We start from the raw sequence: 25,925 nt of genomic DNA, 5'->3' as shown, positions 1-25,925 counted from the left end.
GGATCAGAGTCAAGGCCCATCTACCCCGGTATCCTGTCTTGGACAGTAGTTGGCATGAGATACTTCACAGGAGGTTGCAAGAAACCCAGCAGTCACAGACCCCACTCTCCTCCCAGAGCTGGGCATAGAACCCAGGAGTCCTGACTCACAGTCCCCTCAACTCATTAGATTACCTGCTGCTCCCAGAATAGTGAACAGAACCCAGGAGTCCTGCCTCTCAGCTGGGATCTCTGAACTCACAAACCCCTTCCCCTTAGTCCCTCTCTGCTGGGGTCCATACAAGTACCACATCTTGCCCCCCACACACCATCACAGTTACTATGGTGACTATATGAAGGGGCAGGGCCTAGTTCTGGAACCCCCCCACCCTTGCCATGTTCTGGAACCAGGTCAGTCACCGCAGTAACAGCTGGGGGTGGGGCAGTCAGGTAGGCACCATGCTGGGGGCCCACCGCCACTCCATGTTCACCAACGCCTGCATCAGCCCCTCCCTGGACCCCAGCGCCCGGGCACCTGGCACCCTGTACCAGAAGAAAGGCAGGGTGCACCTGCTAGGGCTGCTCTCAAGTTCTCTTCCCCAAGAGGTAACACCTGGTATCTCCCTCCCCCACTGCGTACTGGCTTCCCCCACTCTTGGGGAACCCAACGTCTATTTTAGACCACCCCAAACTCTAACTTCATCTCCCTGCTGTTTGGGGACTCCCCCCAGGGGCAAACACTCAGGGAAAATTGTTGGGTTGGGATTAGTTTTTGTAGGGTCTCCTTAACTGGTGCATGTCTCTCTTCCTCACTATCCTGGGTTGGTGTTTGCAGAGAGACACCACTGGCTAAGGAGCAAGGGAGTGGGAGTCAAGTTGTCAGGACACTCTATTCCCAGCTTTGGGAAGAGTGGGGGCTAGTGGACTAGGGAGCTTTGAGCCAGGACCTCCTAGAGAGGAAAGGCCCCTTGTCCCATGCCCTGCTGCCCTGAGCCAACCAGTCTCCCTGGGGAAAAGCTGGGTCCCTCCTCCCTCTGCTCTGCGGTTTCAGGAGGAGGTTTTCAATTCCGGTGACGGAATCGTGGTCTTAATGAGGAAAGGGAAGAGGAAGGGGTCACCCAAAGGCCCCTCTTCAGGGAGAAGAGGCAACCAGGCCCCACAGTGCAAGATGCAGGAGCCATGTGTGAGTGACACCTCTGATGGAGACCAAGACTCAGACCCATCTGCAGGAAGGTGAGTAGGTTCGATGGGATCCTTATGGCCATTGGGCCAAACTCATCCTTGCTGCAGTTCCATGGAGATTATATTGGTAGCATCTGGATGTGCCAACTGAGATCAGCACCCGTTTAGTGGCAGGCGCTGCACAGATCTGAAGACCAAGGTCACAGTTGTGCCGGGCGCTGCACAGACCCTGACTAATATAGGGGCTCCCATTCTGGTGGGTGCTGCACAGACCCCCCCATCCCAGATCAGGGGCCCTCACTGTCCCAGGTGCTGCACAGAGCCTGACAAAGATTGGGGCCCCCACTGCACTGGGCAATGCCCAGACACACAGTGAGAGACAGTCCCAGTCCCAAAGAGCTCAAAGTCTAAACAGACAAAGGGAGGGGAGTGGGCTCTATTGGGTTAGAGCAGTGGGTAGGGGGGCAGCTAGGAGTCTGTTGCCAGCTCAGAGGGAGATGTGGTCAGGTACTTGGTATACCCTGTAGATGGACCCATTGATCTAGTCTAGAGTGTCGGGGGAAGGATGGTGATACTAGACTAGATGAGCCCATTAGGTCTGATCTGTAGGCTACCAGGCTAGATGGCCCCATTGCTCTGACCTGACACTCATCATCTCCTCTCCTTCCCACCACTAGGCAGAGAGACGTTCCTGAGGACACCCTTCTCTCCAAGCCAGCTCACTCCTGCACCCCTGATCCCTTGCCCCACAGTCCCCGCCCCTCTTTCCCCTTCCAGTGGATGTGGGAGGAATTCTCGCTCAATGGTCGTGCCCTCCTCCCAGCCCCTTCCCTGGATAGGGCCAAGAAGGGGGAGCCCCGCAGAGCCCCCAACAACTCCCCTCGTGAGAGTGTCCGCCCGACAACGACAGATTTGCAGGGCCGTGTAGACCAACGAGCTGGCAGCTCACAGGGGCGCAGCAGCACTGAGGGGAGCAGGATCAAGCAAGCCCCACAGCCCTCCCCCAGCACCCTCTCTTCGCTGTATTGGAAGATGGAGGCCCGGAGCGAGGCCCGCAAACGCCAGCTCCAGGAAGAGCGGAGGCACTGGCTCCAACTGGCTCAGCAGCTGCTGAGTCTAGAAGAGGCTGTGTCCTCCCCGGCGTGGGAGGCAGTCACCTCCGCCCAGCAGCTCCGGGCCAGGCTGAGAGCTGAGGTCCTGTGCCTGGCCACAGAGCCCCAGGACCCAAGCCCCAGGGGGCACAGAAGGAAGGGCAGGGGGTTGGCCCCCAAAGACAAGACCCAGTTCCAGCCCATCATCAACCAAACCATCCCTGACTTTGAGACACTCCACAAGAGGTTCCAGGAGCAGCTGGAGAAGAGGAAAGTGAGAGGTAAGCCAAGGAGACAGATGCAATTGCTTTTGGGGTAGGGTGAAGAAGCCGTTTATACAGAAGCCCTTGCCTGGCGCTAAGGTGGAGCTGCCTCTGAGGTGGGGCTGTTCATACAGGAATCCCTGGGTGGGGCGTAGGAGCTGTTATACAGAGACCCTTTCTCTGGTGCTGAGATGCAACTGCTTCTGGGGTGGGGCAGTGCAACTGATGAGGGAGGGATTCTGGGACCCTCCATTAATGCTTTCTGTGTCCCCCTCTCAGCCAAGCTGACCATCTGCAAACCCTTCCACCTCCATGTGGCCAGCAGCTCTCAGCACCAACCTGGGGACGAGCTCAGAGACTGGGAGCAGCAACAGCTGCGCCAGCTCTGGAGCTTCCACTGCGGGTCCCAGTCCTGCTCAGAGTTCGACCCCTTACCCTCAGTGCCACCCACCAGAGCCTCTGACAAACGGCAGGAGGCCACCAGGTATGGACAGTGCCCTTAAATCAATTCCCACCCCAGCTATCCCAGCCCAGCTATCCCAGCCCTGGCCTCCCCCCAGCTCTGCTGCAGCCCCTCTGCTATCCCATCCCTAGGTTTCCCTGTCCCTAGATCTCCTGGTAACCCTCAATCCTGACCTAGAGCTAGGGTGGCCATTCGCACGTTCCCCGAGTAACAAACATTGCAGTGCTACTGGTAATGGCATGAGCCCGCCTCCGCCAGTGCCACACGAGGGGCACCATTTTGAAGAACATGACAGATAGGGGGACTAATGTTAGAAAGGCAGGACTGTCCAGCTTAAAAGCAGACAACTGGCCTGCCTGCCTAGATCCCCCTGCTATCCCAGCCCTGGCTTCCACCCCCACTGCCCCCAGCTCTGCCCCGCAATCCTGCCCCGCAGCCCCCTGCTATCCAGCCAGGGGTTCCCCGCAGCCAAGGGAGCTGGAACAATTTTTATAGATGCCACCTGGCTGAGCCTTCTCCTTTGCTCCTGGTGCAGGTTGTTGCTGTTGGACTGGGAGCGGCGGGAGAAGCAGGAGAAGAGGAGAGCAGAGCAGCGCCGGGTCAAGCAGCAGCAGGTGCAGAGGGAAGTGGCCAAGTGCCTGGCAGCCTACAGTCCCCCGGGCAGCTTGGCCCAGACCACGCAAAGGAAGAGGGAAGAGCTGAGGTAACAGAGAGGGGAAGAAGGGAGCAGCTTGGTGTGAGAGAGAGAGGAGTGTGGAAACCACCACATGGTGCTGCTGGTGCCTCTCAATCCCGACCCTCAGTCCCCTGCTAGTCCAGCCCTGGGCTCCCCTCAAGCTCTGCTGGTGCACCTTAAAATCTGACTCATGGCCCCCTACCCTCTCTTATAGGAATTAATTGTCAGTAGATAGGGCAGAGGACGAGTGCTTGGAACACCTGGGTTCTGTTCCCATCTCTGCCACGGTACTTCAGCAAGTCCCTTTTTCCACTCTCAACCTCAGTTTGCTCTCTGCCCCTTTGTCTGTTTAGAATGGCAGCTCACTGGGGCAGGGACTGGCTCTCACTGGGAGGCTGTCTACAGTGCAATTGAGAGGTGTGATTGCAGAACATGTAGAAATACCTGAACTACCTTTGATCCAGCTAGCATGCCAACAACAGCTGTGTAGCCGTGGCAGCCCAGATTAGCAGCCAAGTACAATCCCACTCAGAATCCTGGGTATGTTTGTCCTCGGGTAGCTAGCTTGTTCCACTATCTGTGCGGCCATGACTGCACATCTATTTTTAGCATGTTAGCTGGATCAGCTAGCTCAGGTCTGGCTACGTATTCTGCACTCACACTTCCCAGTTGCATAGTAGACAGACCCTGTGTGTCTGTGCAGCACCTGGTACAACTGGGGCCATGATCTTGGTCAGGGCCTCTAGATACTGATACACCTAATAATAATGCTCTAGAGAAGACTTCTATTTATGTGTAACTTTTCTCACATAAGTGGCCTTCTTGAAATCAGTGGGCTTGATAAAATACTCATAATTAATTGTAATAATTGTTCCTAATATAGATACACAATCATGTAATATTGATTATAATCAACAGCAATTTAAAATAATGTATTAATAAATTTAATAATAATGTATGGTTATTAACAGCGATCAATATTAAATCAACATGCATAATTATCAGTGGTAGCCTATATTAATTCAGTAATAAATAATATTGATTTATTTTAATGTAATGCAAATAATGGTGATTAATATTAATTTAATTGTTTCACAACAGTTCATATTAGTGTAGTACTTTTAAATATTAGTGATTACTAGAAATTTAGTGTAAAGGGTGATCAGTATTATTTTGATATTTATTAAAAACAGCAGCTAATATTAATTTAGTAATAAATGCTAGCGATTAATATCAGTATTTTAATGGTGAATCATATTAATTTAATATTTGGTAGTTAACTGCTACTTCTTTTGATGCGAGCAGTTAGCCAAATTCAGGGTGTTGTGAGTTGTTCCAGTTAGGAGGAGAAATTGATGATGGAGTCAGGGTTTTTGTTTTTTTTGGTGCAATTCTGTTTTTTAACAAAGGTTGTACAAAGTCCTGTTTCCCTGAACACAGGAAGAACCAAACAGGAGGTAGTTTATTTGCTCACAGCCGCACGCCTCTTCAGTAGCACCAGGCCCAGAAGTCCTCAAGCCTCTTCAGGCTTCTCTCTGGGTCCTACACCGTGCTTGTCTGGGCTGAGTCTGTGTCTGTCTTCCTGTGTGGTCTCTTTTGCTTCTCTTATGCATACACAAGTATAGGGCTTGTCTACACTGCAAATGTTTTGCTGGCATAGTATACCAGCATAGCTAGCCTGGCAGAGCCCCCTAGTGGAGATGCAGTGTAGGTCAGCAGAAGGAGTTCCACCAACATAGCTACACCATCTCCCTGAATGACATTAGCTAGGGCTATGTCTACACATAAAAACTTACAGCAGTGCTGCAGCTGCGCAACTGTAGCGCTTCAGCATAGACACTTAGCCCTTGTCTACACTACCATTTACTTCAGTATAACTTACATCACTCAGGGTGTGAATAATCCACATCCTTGAGTGAAGTATATTATACCAGACTAAGCGCCGATATGGACAGCGTTATGTTGGCGGGAGAGCATAGCTAACGTCTCTCATGGAGGTGGAGTTATAATGCCGATGGGAGAGCTCTCTGCCATCGGCATAGAGCGTCTTCACCAGACATGCTACAGTGGTGCAGCTGTAAACTAGCCCTTAGTACAGTGATTGGAGGGATTCTCCGGTCACTGTAGCAAATCTACCTCCCTGTCCCTGAGAAGTGGTGGCTAGGTCAATGGAAGAATTCTTCCATCGAACTAGTGTTGTCTCCACTGGGGGTTAAGTCGGCTTAACTTCGTCACTCAGGGGTGTGGATTTTTCACACCCCTGAGTGATGTAGCTTGGTCAATCTAATTGTCTACTATAGACCAGCCCTAAGTCTACAGAAGCACTCTTGTGTCAGTATAGTTGCATCTACACCAGAAACATTGCTGGCACAGCTATGTGAGCCAAGGAGTGTGGTTTTTTGTTTTGTTTTTTTCACTCCTAGCTAACAGAGCTATGATGGCAAAACTTTGTAGTGTAAAGTAAGCCACACACGCGGTCCATGCCTAACCAAAACCATCTGCCCACACTGTTCCAATCACTGGGCAAACTCACAACTGCCTTTGTTGTATTGGGAGTGGTGCTTTACTGTCTCTCTGCTATCTTAAATAAAGGGTAGCAGCCACCCTCATCAATGACATTTCACACACACACACACACACACACACACCACACTAATATTCAATTATTAATTCATCACAGTGTTCACTCTGCTTGTGTGTTACACCCTTTCCCCCATCCTGTGTCTGTCTGGTCTATGTAGACAGTAAACTTTTCAGGGCAGGGACCATCTGCTACTTCGTGTTAGATGAGTGCTTTGTAAAATGGGGTCTGACCTTGGCTGGCCCTTAGGCACTACCATAATAATCATGATGATTATTATTAATAATAACAATACGACTACTACTACTACTAATTATTAATAATAATAACAACAAATTAATTATAAGCAAGTAGTATGTAGTAATTGTTAATAGTGATATTAACCTGGTGTCTATCAATGATCATTATTAACATATTTATGAACCGTATAAATTAATATTTAGCATTCATAATAGAGTAATAATATTTAGTATTTATGAATGATCAATATTTAATATTAACATTATGACTGGAGAATTGCTAATATGGTTCCTATTTTTAAGCAAGGGAAAAAGAAACTACAGGCCTGTTAGTTTTACCTCAATTATATGCAAGATCTTTGAACAAATTTTGAAAGAGAATGTAGTTAAGGACATAGAGATTAATGGTCATTGGGATAAAATACAACATGGCTTTACAAAAGGTAAATCATACCAGACCAATCTTCTTTGAGAAGTTAACTGATATTTTAGACAAAGGACATGCAGTAGATCTAATCTACCTAGATTTCAGTAAGGCATTTGATACAGTTCTACATGGAAAATTATTAATTAAATTGGAGAAGATGGAGATTAATATGAGAATTGAAAGGTGGATAAGGAACTGCTTAAAGGGGAGACTACAACAGGTCATACTGAAAGATGAACTGTCAGGCTGGAGGGAAGTTACTAGTGGAGTTCCCCAGGGATCGGTCTTGGGCCCATTCTTAGTTAATATTATTACTGACCATGGCACAAAAAGTGAGAGTGTGCTAATAAAATTTGACTATGACACAAATTTGGGAGGTATTGGCAATACTGAGGAGGACTGGAATATCAGACAAAAAGATCTGGATGACCTTGTAGACTGGAGTAATAGAAAAGGGATGACATTTAATTGTGCAAAGTGCAAGGTCATGCATTTAGGGACTAACAACAAGAATTTTTGCTAAAAGCTAGGGCAGGGGTTGGCAACCTTTCAGAAGTGCTGTGCCGAGTCTTCATTTATTCACTTTAATTTAAGGTTTTGCGTGCCAGTAATACATTTTAACGTTTTTAGAAGGTTTCTTTCTATAAGTCTATAATATATGTCGGAGAAAAACTCAGTTCTCGCTTTTTGTTTGGGTGCAGCAAAATCAAATACTTTATTATTTCTCCAGTAATTACAATGGAGGGAGAGAGTGCCATAGGACACAGGGTCACCCCAGTCCTGGACAGGTCTCTCAACTGGTAAACAATTACAGCAAGCCTTTATACCTTTGTTACAGACAATTTCTAGCAATAATACAGACAGTAAAAAGCAACAAATACATTTTGTTTATACATAAGCCTTTCTGCTATCTTATTTGTCTCACTCCTAAGAAAAGCAAGCCTGCATATTTGGTTAGACTGTTGCAAGGTCGTAATAACTTTGTACACAGTTCTTGTCCTCTCGCCTCGCACTATCCTTGCTTCTACAAGTCTCACGTCATTAGGGTTACAGTATGGCCTGACTCTTGCTAACTGACTAACATGCATTAAAATCCCCTTCAAATCCTTATTAATTCTTTCCCTGCTTCCACACTGCAGCCTGTAGAATAAACCCCAAAATCCAATCAATACCACATTCCCAAGCATGGGTCCCACAAATTTCTTCCTGCCAGTGTGTAATTCTTTGTTTCTTCACCAGGGTCAGTTCTCAATGTCCTTTTTAGTCAGGAATTCCTGGACTTTGGCAATGTCAGTGGAGTGAGTGTTTCTTCTTCTTTCCTGAAGCAGTTGTAGTTCAGCATCCTACAGGGGAGATTACCAGGACATCACCCTGTAATGATTTGCTTTTTCTACAAAAGTTCAAAGGCACAGTAGGTCTGTCAGTGGACAAGGGAGAGGTTGCTAGTACGTCACCTTGTCCTTTTTCCTGCTGTCCAGAAGCACAGTGGAACTAGAAGAAAGAATAGGCTAATCATCAGTAGGAAAATTCTCCTGATGTGGAGGGGTCTTTGTGCAGTGAGAATCCTGGGTCCAAGCAGTCAGTCTGTGGCACTTCACAGCGGTGTTGGTAGTCAACAGGACTTGGAAAGGGCCTTTCCAGCGTGGAGCCAAGGCAGTCTTCCGTTGATGGATCTTTATGGAGACCCAGTCTCCTGGTTCCAACGAGTGGCAGGGTTGCACAGGATCCTTCGGTAGTGCTTCCTTCACCTGTGTATAAAAAGACTTAACATATTTCAGTATGCAAATTTTAACAACAATTCTCAATTAAAAGATTTGGCCAATTCAGTTTCTTTCTCTTACTTAAGAAAATGTATTAGACTTTAGTATATCACATTTTTCTGATGTAACCAAACACTTTGTATTCTAAGTTGAACAAAACAAGTATCTGCATTTCAATCTAACACTTCCGCTTGATTTCAAATCAGACCATCTCATGAAAATATTAAACACAACAATTCTGGCCACGAGACAAACACCACAAGACAGAACATAGAACACACAACATAATTTTGACTGTGCCAGTAAATCATGACACGTTGAATGCTGTGCAGCTGGCATTAGTTTTCTTTGATTATCTGAAAGACAAAAACAGAGGTCCACCCCTTCTGGGCAGTTAAATACTTAAAATATACAAATACTCTTGTTGATTCTAGGCAAAACAGAGGAATTACCCCATATTTTCTCGTATGTGTTTCTTAGACAGTCCTGGTTCAGCGGCCTCTACCTTATCAGTTAGTTAATTTGCATTAACACAGATGCTTTCTGGCTTGCTTTTTTTTTACTTTTAACTCCTGCTTTTAAACACTGAAAGATAACATTACCACTTATAGTGCCTTTAGAGCCTAATAAAATTTTCATTACATAGCACTGTATACATGCTTCAACTAATTTAACAAAATTGTTCATAGCCAAATGATTGCAATCTAATAATTTTGTTGCCTGAATTTATCTACAAACATTTCAAAGACACCAAAAACTTTTCTCTTTAGCATTTTTACAAAGTTCAACTGCTGTCCCCTCCAGCAACCACAGAGTCAACTTTTCACTTTCCTTAAAAATCACTTGCTTGTCTCCCAACAGTCACTTTTATCAACTCAAATCACCATTCCAAATATCCTCCTGAGTATATGAAATCCTCATGCTTATATTCACTTACTCCTTCTTTCCACTACACCCTCAAAAGTTTCCAACCTGTTTTCCAATCTCTTTGTCTGTTGCCTGCCCGCCTGGGCCCGATCCTTTTTTTCTCGCTGAATCGTCCCTTCCATTGGCACCAATTTGCTCCACTACCAGTTTAGCTAGGATGGTGAGCTTCTCAACTAGCCCCCACCCTTCTGGTCTATTCCCTAAAACATTTCTACTCACAAGACTACCTGAGTCCTCCCTAGTAAGGGTTGCCACCTGGGCAAAAATACATGGCCATTGGGTAAAGGCCATTTACTTAACACATAATCCAAACCACTTTAGGGGGTCTACCCAGAGACCCACCCATTTGTATGCTGACACTTAAACAGAAAAGAAAATTACACAGAAAGCAGAGAGAATTACAGTCTAAGCCAGATTTTTCTACTTCTATTACATTGTCCGTTACAGGGGGCGGGACAGAAAGATCTCAATACAACCTCAGAGCTTCATCACACACATGGCTTCCACTCTGAGGAATTACGAACGAGAAGTTCAGTTCCGCTCACACACCCAACGCCCAAATGAACAGAGCAGAAAAACAACAGTAACCGGTTAAACAAAACAGAACAAAACCAGATAGTGTTTCCATATTCTATTAGGGCTTACCTTTAATCATGCTATTCTTAACATATAACACCAACAGCACCAAACAAAACAACATAAACTAACAAGGGTAAAACAGATAGATGGTGTAAATTCTGCAGGGCTCCCCCATTCATAATTGCTCACCAAACTGTGACAAATTTCTGTTACCAATTTATCCCTCATGTCAGGTGATCAGACTGACACTGCATATAATCAAATTTTAAAGCTTCATTAAAAATAATAAAACAACAATGGAGAGTGTTGGGAATGCTCCCACCTCACACAGGAAAAATATGAATGCCCCAAACCTTAAGCCACTTTAATACTCACACATGTCTCACTGGAAAGTTAAGCTTAGCAAATGTAATTTCAATTCTGTAACTTGTATTGCCTTTGGTTTGCCTCTGACTCTATTTTCCACAAGCAGCTGGGGCTGAAAGCAGTTTTTCTTTGCACTTAGCATAGTCCGCACTGATTCTTGACCTTGAACACAAAACAACTTCTCCTTTATCTCTGGGCTAAGCTGAATTTCAAATTAACCCGTTCCTAGACAAATTGCTCACACTGTGTCAGAGGCTTTTCTTTGGTGATTAAAGGCTCCTCTGAGATATATGATCTTATCTAGATTGAAGGTACCTTCTAATGGGCATTGTTTAAATGAATTTTCACGCGTGTACAGATTCCAATCATTTAAATACCTGCAGGTTTTAGGACCATAATGTACGTACATGTAATATGCTGGGGTACCCTTAGGGGTAAGGTGGAATGTTTAGACTGTCCCTCCCCCATTTTCCAATCACACAAACTGAGGGGGGTGCCCTGTCTGCGCTAGCGGATCAGAATCTAAGGATCTCTCCCTACAGGGTACTCACACAGGAGAGACTCACAAAAATGACCACGACTCTCCTACACCTCCCTTCAGCAAAGAGCGTCGGCTAGTCTCTGGGAGATGGCGCCGCTTACTCTGATTGCATCCAGTGAGATGATCAGACTGTCAGTAGCCCACACGGAAAGGAAGGGGAGGGAAGATGGGTTCACACACTCCTAGACCCAGGTAGCTTCCTCGCCGGACTATGCCAGGCCGAGTCAGCCCACCGTGGGTCGGATCTCCTAAAGATCCACTAGTTACCGGGCTTGCGTTAGAGCAGTCCTGATCATGAGCTACCGCTTCACAGGGTACTCTGGGCGTCTTCCGATAACGATCACTCACACTGGTGTACACACACACACACACACACACACACACACACCAAGGCCTCTTTTTTTCTTTTTTTTTAACCCTTTTTAACCTTTTTATCTCTTTTTAATTTTTTATTTTTTATTTTTTTAACCACGATGCATCTTTACCTGGTCCGGACCAATACCATGAGGCGGTATGACAACCCCTCTTGAGGCGGTAAAAACCCCTCAGCACCGGTGCTGGGTCTTAGGGTGAATGGGGCCCAAAAGTGGGAGGTAAAAAAATTAGGAGTTTAAAAAATTAGGAGTTTAAAAAACACACACACACACACATAAACCAAGAGTGAGTGACTATCAGCATGGAAACATCTGGTAAAGATATGCCCTGGCTATGCTGACACGAGACTTCCTGACTCCCCCAACACGCAACACTCAGACACCCACTACATGCTGACACACCCCTATACAGCTATACGTATACACACTATCTCCCTACTGACACCCAGACATGCCGACTTCCACAACACCTCCCATAAACTGCCCCTCCCCAGGGCCGGCTTCAGACCCCAGCGCGGCAAGCACGCGCGTGGGGCGGCCCTTTCCCGGGGAGGCGGCAGGCTGGGCCGGTGGACCTGCCGCAGTCATGCCTGCGGGAGGTCCACCGGAGCCCCGGGAGGACTGGACCTGCCGCAGGCATGACTGCGGAGGGGGCGCTCGTCCCGCGGCTCCAGTGGACCTCCCGCAGGCATGACTGCGGACGGTTCGCTTGTCCCGCGGCTCGGCTAGACCTCCCGCAGGCATGCCTGCGGCAGCTCAAGCAGAGCCGCCGGACCTGCGAACCGTCCGCAGCTGTGGGAGGTCCAGCCGAGCCGCGTGACCAGCGGACCCTCTGCAGTCATGCCCGCGGGAGGTCCGCTGCTCCCGCGGCTCCGGGGCGCCTCCCGCGCATGACTGCTTGGGGCGGCCAAAAAGGTAGAGCCGCCCCTGCCCCTCCCAGTACTCAGACACAACAACACCTAAACATCAGCCCAATACACTGACACCCAGACAGTCTGACACCTTCCTCTGGTACCCTCCCCTGACACCCCAACACCCAGACACACTGATTTTCACATTGACAACCAAAGACACCGACACACACATTCCCACACCCTGACACCTCCCAATTCCAGACAAACCGACACCCCTCTCTAATATCTCTGCACACACCAACTCCCAGACACTTTGACCACCACCAATGTCCAGACATACCAACATTCAGACTCCCTCCTAACACACTAACACCCAGACACCCCAACACCCCTCAATATCCAGGCAGCCTGACACATACCCCCCAACATACAGACACACCGACTTCCACAAACACTCACGACACCCCCCCAACACACACACCCTGAATACCCTGACACACGAACATGCAGACACACTGACACCCAGACATAAAACCTACATACAGACATCCCTCCAATGCACAGACACACACATAATACACACAACTACACCAACACCTACACAGACACAAACCCACTTGGACACGCATCCACACTCTACACACCACACGGACACCAACAGTGACACACATAAAGATCCCTCAGGACTCCTGGGCCCAGACATTGCAGGAGTGCTGGGCTGAAACCGAGGAGCCATGTGACTGGCGCAAGTGTTAAATTACCAAAGTGAAAAAAGAAGATTTGAGATAAGATTAATGAGCAGATTTCAGATTTTGATCTAAACCCAAAGATCCTGCAGGATCATCCAGTCCCCCCTCCCCCCGGCCCTATAGAACCTCCAGATCTCTCATACCCTATAGATCTCCCACAATTTGAGCTGCAGCTCACGAAAGCTCATGCTAAAATAAATTTGTTAGTCTTTAAGGTGCCACAAGTACTCCTGTTCTTTTTCCAGACTTCACAGAGCATCTTGCATATATTTTAGTATTCAGTGCATACTCTTGGGTAGAGTACTGGACTGGGACTCAGGAGACCTGAGTTCTATTCATGGCTCTGCAAGTGGCCTGCTGGGTGACCTTGAGGAATCCACTTCACCTTTCTGTACCTCAGTTTCTCCATCTGTAAAATGGGGATAACAATACCGACCACCTTTATAAAGCACTTTGAGATCTACTGATGAAAAGTACTATAGAAGAGCTAAGTATCTATTCGTATTCTCCTTCGCTTTGTCCCATCACTCAGAAACAGCAACTCTTGACCTTTATCTCCAAGCATTCTTGTCAAGTGGGTCTTCCAAGCTGACAAAAACCTTCTTCATGTCCTCCTTCAGCATCTCTAACCATCTTTTTCTAGGTCTTCCTTATGGTCTTTGTCCTGTGATTAGTAGTTCTTGTCTCTGGCTACCATATCCCACATCTCATCATCTCACATGACCCAGCCATCTCGATTGATACTCCCTCAGCTTTTCTGTGATGGTGGCTACCTGCACCATGGCTTGCACTGTTTCACTGCATAGCCTATTAGCTCTCATCTTATCCAGTGTCCACTCGAGCATTTTCATTTGGCAGTGTGAAGTCGTTGTTCTTCCTTCTTCCTCGTTGGCCAGCATTCCGACCCATACATCATGGCTGCCTTAATCATGATCCTACACATTTTGCTCTTTTGAATACTTGGCATATTTGTATAGAAGATACTTCCTGCCAACTTCCTCCATTTACACTAAGCGCTCTTCATGCAGCTTCTATCATCTGCATCTATATTCCCATTATGGCTCAGCAGTGCACTAAACCAAGGTATTTAAATTATTGCACATACTTTGTACCACCTAATTTTACTGGCTTTTCATTGTTGCACTCAACAAAACATTCTGGTTTTTGCTGGTTGATTTGTAAGCCATTTTCTTCTAATGCAGCCCTCCAGTGCTCTTAGGTCCCTTTTCAGTTGTATTTATCTTCACGACACAACATAATGTTATTTCCCTGTACGTCTCCTACAATATTTGGGCAGCAAACACTGCGTTCATTGTTAGCCTTCCTGGCATAAACCCAACCAAATGGGTTGTTTCTTATTTGATGCAGCAGCTTCTCCCAAAGTCTTTTGTTGATAATTCTTTCCAGCCAGCTCCTCACGTGACCCGTTACCATGACGGGTTGGTAACAACTATATTTTTGCACAGCTCCTTTATGAATAAAGTTAGGGACCAATGTGCTCGCCTCAGGCTGTTTTCCAGGACAGAGAATTAAGTTGAAGAAGTTTGTCATCGATCCCACTCCCTCATGGCCTAATGCTTTAAATGCTTGATTGGGGCACTGGCCGGTCCCATTGCCTGCCCAAACTTTATCATCTTTAGCGCTGTCTGTGTCTCCATCATAGTGATAGGTCCTGTGAGGTTATTGCTTGTGGATACTTCTCTCAATGTTTTCATCGCATTCTCTTCATTGAACAGTTTCTCATAAAACTACCTCCAGCTCCTAATGATTCCACTGTCTTCCAGCAAAAAGAACAGGAGTACTTGTGGCACCTTAGAGACTAACAAATTTATTTGAGCATAAGCTTTCGTGGGCTACAGCCCACTTCTTCGAAGGCAAGTCTTCCAGCAGTACTTTTCCATTTTCATCTTTGACACACTTCACAGCTTCCAAGTCCTCTGTTCTTTGCTTTGCTTCTTTGCTTAATTGAGGCAAATCTAATATTTCTTTTCCACCTTCCTTTGTTAGTAGGCCTGCATATAAGGCTCTAAAATGCCTGACTCTTAGCTTCTACAACTGCTCTTTTCACCCTTTTCTTTACCCGCTTGTATTCCTCATGACGTTCCACTGTTCTTACTGTCTGCCATCGCTTGAACCTTTCCTTCTTTATTGCGTCCTACACATTAATGGACCATCCCCACATCTCTTTGCCATATTTTCTTTCTTTTGTTTGGCCACAGGCAGCTTGTGCACTTTCTGTGATAAGTTTGGATGTTTTCCCCAAAATCTTGTTAGTATCGTCACCGTTGGTTTGGTCGTTGTCTTACCTCCACAGAATCCTTAAATCTCAGACTAACTTCCCTATCCACGAGCCTCCACCACTTTATCCGTTGTCCCACAACTCATCTTTTGTCTTTTAATAATAACAACTAATATTTAGTATTGATGAATGATTGATATTAATTTAGTATTTATGAGCAGTACTAAACAATGTTTTGATATCTTAATAGAGAATAATAGTAATTTGTAGTTATGGATACTAATCAATATTAATTTAATATTTGTTAAAAATATTAAGAACATAAGAACGGCCATATTGGGTCAGACCAAAGGGCCATCTAGCCCAGAATCCTGTCTTCGAACAATGGCCAATGCCAGTTGCCCCAGAGGGAATGAACAGAACAGGGGAATCATCAAGCGATCATCCCCTGTCGCCCATTCCCAGCTTTTGGCAAACAGACGCTACGGATACCATCCCTGCCCATCCTGCTAATAGTCATTTATGGACCTATCCTCCATGAACTTATCTAGTTCTTTTTAGAATCCTGTTATAGTCTTGGCCTTTATAACATCCTCTGGCAAAGAGTTACACAGGTTGACTGTGCATTGTGTGAAGAAATACTTCCTTTTGTTTGTTTTAAACCTGCTGCCTATTCATTTCATTTGGTGACCCCTTGTTCTTGTGTTATGAGAAGGAGTAAATAACACTTCCTTATTTATTTTCTCCACACCAGTCATGATTTTATAGACCTCTATCATATATCCCCTTAGTCATCTCTTTTCCAAGCTGAAAAGTCCCAATCTTATTAATCTCTCCTCGTATAGAAGCTGTTCCATATCCCTAATTTTTTTTGCCCTTTTCTGAACCTTTTCCAGTTCCTATATATCTTTTTTGAAACGGAGTGACCACATCTGCACGCAGTATTCAAGATGTGGGTGTACTATGGATTTATATAGACGCAATATGATATTTTCTGTCTTGTTATCTTTTCCTTTCTTAATGATTCCCAACATTCTGTTAGCTTTTTTGACCGCTGCTGCATATTGAGTGGATGTTTTCAGAGAACTATCCTCGACTCCAGGATCTCTTTCTTGAGTGGTAACAGTTAATTTAGACCCCATCATTTTATTTATATAGCTGGAATTATTTTTCCAGTGTGCATTACTTTGCATATATTAACAGTGAATGTCATCTGCCATTTTGTTGCCCAGTCACTCAGTTTTGTGAGATCCTTTTGTAGGTCTTCACAGTCTGCTTTGGATTGGACTTAGCTATCTTGAGTAGTTTTGTATCATCTGCAAATTTTGCCACTGCACTGTTGACCACTCTTTCCAGATAATGTATGAATATGTTGAATAATAATAATAAAATAATAGGAGATATACCAGTCTCCTAGAGCTGGAAGGGACCTTGAAAGGTCATTGAGTCTAGCCCCCTGCCTTCACTAGCAGGACCAATTTTTGCCCCAGATCCCTAAGTGGCCCCCTCAAGGATTGAACTCATAACCCTGGGTTTAGCAGGCCAATGCTCAAACCACTGAGCTATCCCTCCCCCCAAATAGGGGATAGGACTGGGCCCAGTACAGATGCCTGGGGGACACCACTATTTACCTCTCTCCATTCTGAAAACTGACTATTTATTCCTACCCTTTGTTTCCTATCTTTTAACGAGTTACTGATCCATGAGAGGACCTTCCCTCTTATCTCACGACAGTTTACTTTGTTTAAGAGCATTTGGTGAGGTGACTCTTTCCCAACAAATTATGTTAATCTATGTGTCTGACAATTCTGTTCTTTGCTATAGTTTGCCCAGTACTGAAGTCAGGCTTACCGGCCTGTAATTGCCAGGATCACCTCTGGAGCCCTTTTAAAAAATTGGCATCACATTAGCTATCCTTCAGTCATTTGGTACAGAAGCTGATTTAAATGATAGGTTACATACCACAGTTAGTAATTCTGAAATTTCATATTTGAGTTCCTTCAGAACTCTTGGGTGAATACCATCTGGTCCTTAATTTATCAGTTTGTTCCAAAACCTCCTCTAATGACACCTCAATCTGGGACAATTCCTCAGATTTGTCACCTAAAAAGAATGGCTCCGGTTTGGGTATCTCCCTCACATCCTCAGCCATGAAGACTGATGCAAAGAATTCATTTAGTTTCTCCACAATGGCCTTCTTGTCCTTGAGTGCTCCTTTAGCATGAATATTAATTGAATAATTGTTTATAATAGTGATTAATATTTTAGTATTAATGATTATCAATAGTATTTGACCTTCGTTATTTAATATTAGGGTGACCAGACAGCAAATTTGAAAAATCGGGACGGGGGTGGGTGGGGGGTAATAGGAGCCTATATAATAAAAAGACCCAAAAATCGGGACTGTCCCTATAAAATCAGGACATCTGGTCACTCTATTTAATATAGATGTATTAATTATTAATAATGGTGATCAATAGCTATTTAGTATTTATTATTGTTATTAACCACTAGGTGTGGCTGGTTCCCAACAAAAATCCAGCTCCTCTTCTGGCTGGGTCTTAGGGTGAATGGGGCCCAAAAGTGGGAGGTAAAAAAATTAGGAGTTTAAAAAACACACACACACACACATAAACCAAGAGTGAGTGACTATCAGCATGGAAACATCTGGTAAAGATATGCCCTGGCTATGCTGACACGAGACTTCCTGACTCCCCCAACACGCAACACTCAGACACCCACTACATGCTGACACACCCCTATACAGCTATACGTATACACACTATCTCCCTGCTGACACCCAGACATGCCGACTTCCACAACACCTCCCATAAACTGCCCCTCCCCAGGGCCGGCTCCAGACCCCAGCGCAGCAAGCACACGCGTGGGGCGGCCCTTTCCCGGGGGGGCGGCAGGCTGGGCCGGTGGACCTGCCGCAGTCATGCCTGCGGGAGGTCCACCGGAGCCCCGGGAGGACCGGACCTGCCGCAGGCATGACTGCGGAGGGGGCGCTCGTCCCGCGGCTCCAGTGGACCTCCCGCAGGCATGACTGCGGACGGTTCGCTGGTTCTGCGGCTCGGCTGGACATCCCGCAGGCATGCCTGCGGCAGCTCAAGCAGAGCCGCCGGACCTGCGAACCGTCCGCAGCTGCGGGAGGTCCAGCCGAGCCGCGTGACCAGCGGACCCTCTGCAGTCATGCCCGCGGGAGGTCCGCTGCTCCCGCGGCTCCGGGGCGCCTCCCGCGCATGACTGCTTGGGGCGGCCAAAAAGGTAGAGCCGCCCCTGCCCCTCCCAGTACTCAGACACAACAACACCTAAACATCAGCCCAATACACTGACACCCAGACAGTCTGACACCTTCCTCTGGTACCCTCCCCTGACACCCCAACACCCAGACACACTGATTTTCACATTGACAACCAAAGACACCGACACACACATTCCCACACCCTGACACCTCCCAATTCCAGACAAACCGACACCCCTCTCTAATATCTCTGCACACACCAACTCCCAGACACTTTGACCACCACCAATGTCCAGACATACCAACATTCAGACTCCCTCCTAACACACTAACACCCAGACACCCCAACACCCCTCAATATCCAGGCAGCCTGACACATACCCCCCAACATACAGACACACCGACTTCCACAAACACTCACGACACCCCCCCAACACACACACCCTGAATACCCTGACACACGAACATGCAGACACACTGACACCCAGACATAAAACCTACATACAGACATCCCTCCAATGCACAGACACACACATAATACACACAACTACACCAACACCTACACAGACACAAACCCACTTGGACACGCATCCACACTCTACACACCACACGGACACCAACAGTGACACACATAAAGATCCCTCAGGACTCCTGGGCCCAGACATTGCAGGAGTGCTGGGCTGAAACCGAGGAGCCATGTGACTGGCGCAAGTGTTAAATTACCAAAGTGAAAAAAGAAGATTTGAGATAAGCTTAATGGGCAGATTTCAGATTTTGATCTAAACCCAAAGATCCTGCAGGATCATCCAGTCCCCCCTCCCCCCGGCCCTATAGAACCTCCAGATCTCTCATACCCTATAGATCTCCCACAATTTGAGCTGCAGCTCACGAAAGCTCATGCTAAAATAAATTTGTTAGTCTTTAAGGTGCCACAAGTACTCCTGTTCTTTTTCCAGACTTCACAGAGCATCTTGCATCTCCTAGCCCCAATGGGCCAGGCACCTATAGATCCCCTGGTTCTCCCAGGCCCTATAGTTCCCCCTGAATCCTCCAACTCTACTGGACAAGATCCTAAAGGACCTGGAGCCTAGGTGTTGGGATTGGGGTATCTGTTCTGATCCTGGTGGCCAGTAATATTCCCCCAGTACAGCCAATGCCCTGGGGCAGAGGATCCAGCAGATTCCTGAGTGTCCTTATGAATGGACACTGAAGGGGGACAGTGATTGGGGGTGGGATTCACTGCAGTCACCCTCTCTGTGCTGTTGCTCTAGGAGGCTGGAGCAGCAGCGCATGGCAGAGTACGATGCCCAGCTGCGGGAGATCCAAGAGAGGGTGGAGAGCCGGCCCTACCTCTTTGAGCGTGTCATGCAGGTGAGAGAGGAGTGGGGGCTAGTGGGTTAGAGCAGGGGGAGGAGGCTGGGAGTCAGGACTACTGGGTTCCACCTCTGGCTCTAGGAGAGAAGTGGGGTCTAATGGTTAGAGCAGGGGGAACTGGCACCCAGGACTCCTGAGCTCTGGGAGGGGAGTCTAGTGGTTAGAGCGGGGAGGCTGGGAGCCAGGATGCCTGGCTTCTATTCCTGGTTGTGAACTCCTCCTATTGCTCTCTTGGCTATAGGAGATCCCTGCTAGCTCAGCTGGGAGAGGTTCAAGTGTGGGCAGTGGGGTGGGCAGCCTGAGCCCAGCTCCGTTCTGTGGGTGATGTGAATGATGTCCCTGCCTCTCACCCCACAGACCAACGCCCGCCTGGCTGTGGAGCGGCGCTTCTCCCAGGTGCTGGCAGCGCTGGGCATCGATGAGAGGCTGCTGTGGAGACATGCAGGGCGCCTGGCCAAGGGCAACACTGCCAGAACAGCCGGCAGAGCCACACAGGCGCGGTCACGGAGCCTCTCCTAGACCAGGTGCTGGATATCCCCCATGGATCCCGCTGTCCTGGGCCCTACACATCCCCCTGCCCCTGCTGGATCCCGCTGCCCCAGGTCTGATAGAGTCCCCCTGGATTCCACAGCTCTGAGCCCACAGATCTCACTGCCTTGGATCCTAGCCCACCATCCGGCTGTCCCAACCCCAAGCACTATGGATGCTGGGTACTCCAGGTTCTATAGATCCAGCTGGATCTTCCATTTTCCTTTGTCCAGGGTCTATAGATCTCCCAGCACAGGGCCTGCTGAACCTCCTGGGTCATCCAGCCCGCTCAGGACTCCTAGGTTCTATTCCCACCTCGGGGAGGGGGAATCTATTGGTTCCTTTGGTTCATGTCCTGCTGACAGGTTGCTGCCAAACAAGAGGCTAGAGTCTCCTCTTGACTCTCTGGATACCAGCTGAAAATAACCCCGTCTGGAACGAAGAAGGGTCACCTACAGCTCCCTGCATTAGAGACGCAAAGTACCAGCAAATAAATGAGTCTTTGAGAGCAGAGTTTGCTTTTTTCTTACTGGGGTTACTGCACCAGCTCGAGCAGGGGCTGTGCAGAGCTGGAAACTGAGAGCCAGCCAGGACTCCTGTGTTCTATGCCTGGCTTTGGAAGTTGGATGTGGCCCCGTAGTTAGAGGAGGGGGAGGCTGGGAGTCATTATTATTATTATTGTTATTTTTATTACAGTATCAGCTAGAGGCCTTGGCTGAGATGGGGGCCCTTGTAGTGCTGGGTGCTGCACAGACCCTGACTGAAATTTGGGCCCCCGTTGTGCTGTCTGCTGCATAGACCCCCAAGTGAGATCGGGGCCCCCACTGTGCCAGGCAATGCACAGACCCTGACCAAGATCGTGACCCCCATTATGCCAGACACTGCATGGGCCCCGACTGAGATTGGGTGCCTCATTTTGCCTGGCGCTGCACAGACACAATGAGACAGAGTCCCTACCCCGATGAACTCACAGTCTCTAGTTTTCAGGGTTAATGTCTCACTGAGAAGCCTGGAGCAGCACCCCCTTTCTGGAGCAATCAGCTCAGGCTCCCTGCAGACTCAGGCAGGTGTTGCTGCATTGGTAATACTGGGATTGTGGGGTGCTGTTTGGTAGCAACCATGGGATCATGGAAGGAATGGTGCCCTGGCAGAGGAAATTAAAAACAGTAGGGGGATAGTGGGAAATCCAGCTTAGGGACAGTAAAGAGATCAAATATGCTGCCAGGGGGTTGGGAGCGCCCAAGTCTGGAGAGACAGAACCCTAGTGTCATGGAGCAGGCGGGAGAAAACATGGCCCGGGGGAGGGAAGAGTCTAGCAGTGCTGCAACCAGTGGGATGGGGCGAGGGAAGCTGTCAGCCCTGGATCTCCCCGTTGCCCCCAGCCCTAGAGCCCCTCAACCCTGTATCCTCCTACAGCCCACGTTCCCCTCACCCTCCAGCCTTGAGTCCCCCTCAGCCTTAGATTCTCCCCTCCACTTCCCCCAGCCCCAGATCCCCATCAGACCCCTGCTCCCTCCAACCTGGATCCCCCTGCTCCCCATAGCCCTGGATCCCCCCTCCACTTCCCACAATCCCAGACAGCCCTGGATTCTCTCTCCCTCTCCCCCACAGCCCAGATCCCCTCACCTCCCTGGCTCCACTTGGGACAGCCCTGGATCCTGCCTTCCCTGCAGGCTTCCTTGCCCCTCCCTACCTAGGCAGCCGCCTGCCTCCCAAGAGCCCGAGCTCTGTTCAAGCTCATCCAACATTTCTCTCCCCTCACCCCTACTTAGCTCTGTCTTTCCCTGGCTCCCCAGGGCTGCACAAGCACTGACGTCTCCCACCCCAGAATCCTAGGTGAGAGACACTGAATGTGGGGAAAAAGGCTCAGAGTGGGAGAGCAGGCAGAGCCTGGATCTTGGCTGGAGCACACCTGCCTCCCTACTGGCCCAGCCAGGTTTGGACCCAGGACTCCTGGGTTCTATCCCCAGCTCTGGGAGAGGAGTGGGTTAAAACAGGAGAGACTGTGAGTCAGGACTCCTGGGTTCTATTTCCAGGTCTGGGAAGGGGGTCTAGTGTTTACAATAGGGGTGGGGCTGGAAGTCAGGGCTTCTGGGTTCTATCCCCAGCTCTGGGAGGAGAGGGGAGCCTCGTGGGATAGACAGGAGGGGCTGGGAGCCAGGACCCACCCCTGCCTGCCGTGTGCCAAATGGGGAGTGTGGGGGAGCAGCACTAGTGCTATGAATGGCTAGGAACCGGTTTGTACTGACCCCACTGCTGCTGCATGGCTCTCTGAGCTTAATGTTCCCCCCCACCTCTTATTCTCATTGCACTGTCCCAATTGCTTCCCTCCCCGTAAAAGACTCTGCACCTGCCTCAAGATAAGAGCTGATCATCGCCCCACCCACTGAAAGCTGAGACCAGCTCATCTGCAGAAGGGAGGATCAGCTCCCAGCTCTGGGGCAAAGTGAGGTCTAGTTCCTGGAGCAGTGAGCTGTGTACCAGGACTCCTGGGTTCTATCCTGCCCCTGGAAGGGGAATGGAGGCTAGTGGCTAGAGCAGGGAGGCTGGAACCCCAAACTTTGTTATTGCTGCCCCTCCCATCTCCAGGCTCCTGGGTCCCACTCTACAATGGATATAAAGAGACAAATGCACCTGGGTGAAATGCTCTGAGAACTAAGTTGAGCAGAAGTGCCATGTAAGTACTAAAAAGGGCAGGTGTGTGTGTACCTGAAATACCATGGGTGTGTGTGGGGGGGATAGCTGAATGGCCATGGATATCTGTCAGGGTTTTGGGGACAGCAGATACTGGGAAAGTCCCTGGAGGGGTTGTCGGGGTGTATGTGGGGGTACCTGATCATCCTGGGAGACTGTTTATGTAGGGGGTAGTTGAATGGCTGTGGAGAGCAGTTTCTGTGTGTGTGCGTGTGTATATGCACACAGGTGGTAGTTGAATGGCCATTGTGGGAGGCTGTTGGTGTGTGTTAGAGGCAGGTACCTGAAAAGTCCTGCTGGGCAGTGAGGTGCCTGTGGGAGGGGGCAGTTGATTAGCTGTGAGGGATGTGTGTGTGTGTGTGGGGGGGGGGGGGTAGCTGATCTGCTGTGGGAGGCTGTTGGGGTGTGTATTGTGGTACAGGGAGGTGCCTCAAATGTAATTGGGATGTACCCTCTAACCCCTTCCCTTCCTTGCTCCACAGCACGCCCCCATACACACCATGAGGCTTCGCTACATCAAAGCTTGTGTCTGGCTGTCTTGTGTCTTTGTTGCCAATGTAATAGTCTACACTGTAGTGACGCTCTCAAGGAGGCCACTCAGTCTGCAGGCTTCAGGGAGATCAGCCTTCATTGGGGGCCATTTGAGGCTGTGGCAGCACAGGGACTTCCATAGCCTTCCCCTCTGGGACCTATTGCTGCTCTACATGGACCGGTTGGAAAACCCCATACTGAGGAACGCCACATCCCAGTTCAACCTCACACTGCCAGGGACGTGTGGAGAGAGCTTCCATGAAGCCTCCCAGAGACTGGCAGATTTTTCCTCCTACCCTAGCCACCTCCAGGCTTTCATCCTCTCCATGCACTGCAGGGACTACCCGCTGCTAATGGGGCCAGCAGATGATGAGGCCTGCCCAGATGGGACCCAACTGCTGGTGGCTGTTAGGTCCCAGATGGCCAACTTTGACCGACGTCAAGCCATCCGACAGACATGGGGCCGAACGGGACTGGTGAGGAATGTGACTGTGCAGACGCTCTTCCTGTTGGGCAGACAGGGCTCAGGGGATGGGCATCCAGATCTGGAGGAACTTCTAGAGCTGGAGAGGCAGAAAAACAGGGATCTCCTGCTTTGGGACTTCCAGGATACCTTCTACAATCTCAGCCTAAAGGACATCCTGTTCCTAGGGTGGCTGCGGGGCCACTGCCCCAGTGTGGAGGTGATCTTCCTGGGGTATGATGATGTCTTTCTTAGGGTGGAGACCCTGGTGGATTATGCTGGGAACTTGGACACTATCACTCGCCGGGGCCTCTTTGCTGGCCATGTCATCCAGGATGCTGCCCCAGTCCATGACTGCAAACATAAGTACTATGTTCCTGAGTCCTTCTATCAGGGCACCTACCCACCCTATGTGGGGGGTGGAGGGATCCTTTGCTCACGGGATGTGGCCACCCAGCTCTACGAGGCCTCGTGCCACTTGCCCCTCTTCCCCATCGGCAACATCTTCCTGGGGATCTGCCTGAGAGAGCTGGCACTGGTGCCACTGAACCACCCTGGTTTTTGGACCTTCAACATGGAGGCTGAGGGACAGGAGGACTTGTGTGCTTACAAGGAACTCATCTTGGTGGATCACAGGACACCCCAGGATATCATCCGGCTGTGGCGAGGCCTGCATGACCCTGCTTTGGCCTGCTAGGCCCCATGGTGGTGACCATGTTGGTTGTCTATTTTTTCTTTGGTGGCCATCTTGGTTTTCTAGCTTTCCTTGGTGAACATCTTGGCTGACTGGTTGGCCAGTGTTCTTTGGAGGCCATCTTTGCCTCCTGGAGGATATTTCCCCACTGAGGTGTGGCTACATCTCCCTCATGCAGACTCCAAGAACTGCTGCTACTCTGGAGACTCGGCTCTGAATCCTTGACAGCTGGCTACAGTGCTGCTGCTTAGCCCATGGGGGACCACCCCACAGTGCCTCCTGCTGACTAAGCAGAGATTGAGTTTTTCATGAAGCCCAGATATGTATCCAGAGAAGGCTAGGCATGCTGCTGCTGCCGCCGCCATGCCTGAGGGATGAACAGCTCAGTAGGGGGCACTCCCCTCACAGTAAGTGCTCCCCATGCCCCAGTGTGACACTAGGGGGTTCTTTGCTGCAGGGAGTAGTATGGAGGGTCAGTAGGGGGTGCTCTCCTGTCGCAGTCATTGCTGACCCCAGCATGGAACTAGGGTCTGTTGTACTTAAGTGGTGCATAGACTTAGCCCAGGGGTGAATCAGAGGGAGACAGCTCTCTCAGCTGTAAAATTTGGATTTAGACTATTGAGTTGAACCTGAAAGGGTCATTTTTTATGCAATTCATTGGTAACATCCTCTCATTTTGTTCTTGGTTCCTCCTGCATTCAGAGAAGCAGGGTTTTGTGTATATTTCTTATAAATAAACAAGAGTGCATCAAAGAAATACCTGAGTGTCAGCGATTTCTCCTCTTCCCTGGCACATTCCCAGAGTCCTGAAATTTGACTAGCTGCTTGGGTCGAAAATGGGCAACAACACAAACTGGACATTGTGCTTCTTGCAGCAGGTAAAATATGCTACACAATAACTACAGCACTGTCCATGAATTGTGCTGTCTGCAGTGTATTGCGTGTCTGTGTGTCGTTGCCTCCTGCTGGACACAATCAGGCTGCTGGGGAGTGTTTTCTCTCACCTTGCTATTGCCTGAGCTATGCTGTTCTATAGCAACACCAAAGATGCAGTCATTGTAAGAGACAGGAAGGCTGGCCTTGTCTTAAAGCACAGAGCTGGGAC

The 25,925-nt window shown here is 48.7% G+C and overlaps 2 protein-coding genes across 4 annotated transcripts; both read left to right on the top strand.

Annotated features, from left to right (window-relative positions):
* The first annotated feature begins 373 nt into the window (after window positions 1–373).
* LOC123373726 (testis specific 10 interacting protein) lies at window positions 374–20,946 on the top strand. Of its 2 annotated transcripts, none has more exons than XM_045022824.1 (8): window positions 374–428; window positions 1,030–1,211; window positions 1,838–2,532; window positions 2,794–2,998; window positions 3,513–3,680; window positions 19,808–19,907; window positions 20,268–20,434; window positions 20,804–20,946. In XM_045022824.1, the coding sequence occupies exons 1-7, from the start codon at window positions 375–377 to the stop codon at window positions 20,427–20,429; spliced, it is 1,566 nt and encodes a 521-aa protein (XP_044878759.1). In that variant the 5' UTR covers window position 374; the 3' UTR covers window positions 20,430–20,434; window positions 20,804–20,946. The 2 variants fall into 2 exon arrangements, with proteins under 2 accessions (XP_044878759.1, XP_044878758.1); XM_045022823.1 differs by lacking the exon at window positions 374–428 and adding an exon at window positions 435–584.
* Window positions 20,947–22,797: 1,851 nt separating this feature from the next.
* LOC123373730 (N-acetyllactosaminide beta-1,3-N-acetylglucosaminyltransferase 2-like) lies at window positions 22,798–25,593 on the top strand. 2 transcript variants are annotated; one of them, XM_045022830.1, is made up of 3 exons: window positions 22,798–23,115; window positions 23,615–24,834; window positions 24,866–25,593. In XM_045022830.1, exon 2 carries the CDS (start codon window positions 23,633–23,635, stop codon window positions 24,821–24,823), a length of 1,191 nt encoding a protein of 396 aa, XP_044878765.1. In that variant the 5' UTR covers window positions 22,798–23,115; window positions 23,615–23,632; the 3' UTR covers window positions 24,824–24,834; window positions 24,866–25,593. The 2 variants fall into 2 exon arrangements, with proteins under 2 accessions (XP_044878765.1, XP_044878764.1); XM_045022829.1 differs by having other exon boundaries at window positions 23,615–25,593.
* Window positions 25,594–25,925: the final 332 nt, after the last annotated feature.

Source organism: Mauremys mutica, chromosome 7, assembly GCF_020497125.1.
Source record: "Mauremys mutica isolate MM-2020 ecotype Southern chromosome 7, ASM2049712v1, whole genome shotgun sequence".
In the NCBI taxonomy this organism is placed as follows: domain Eukaryota; kingdom Metazoa; phylum Chordata; order Testudines; family Geoemydidae; genus Mauremys; species Mauremys mutica.
The sequence above is the reverse complement of the archived record's forward strand: the minus strand, read 5'-3'. Positions and strand labels throughout refer to the sequence as shown.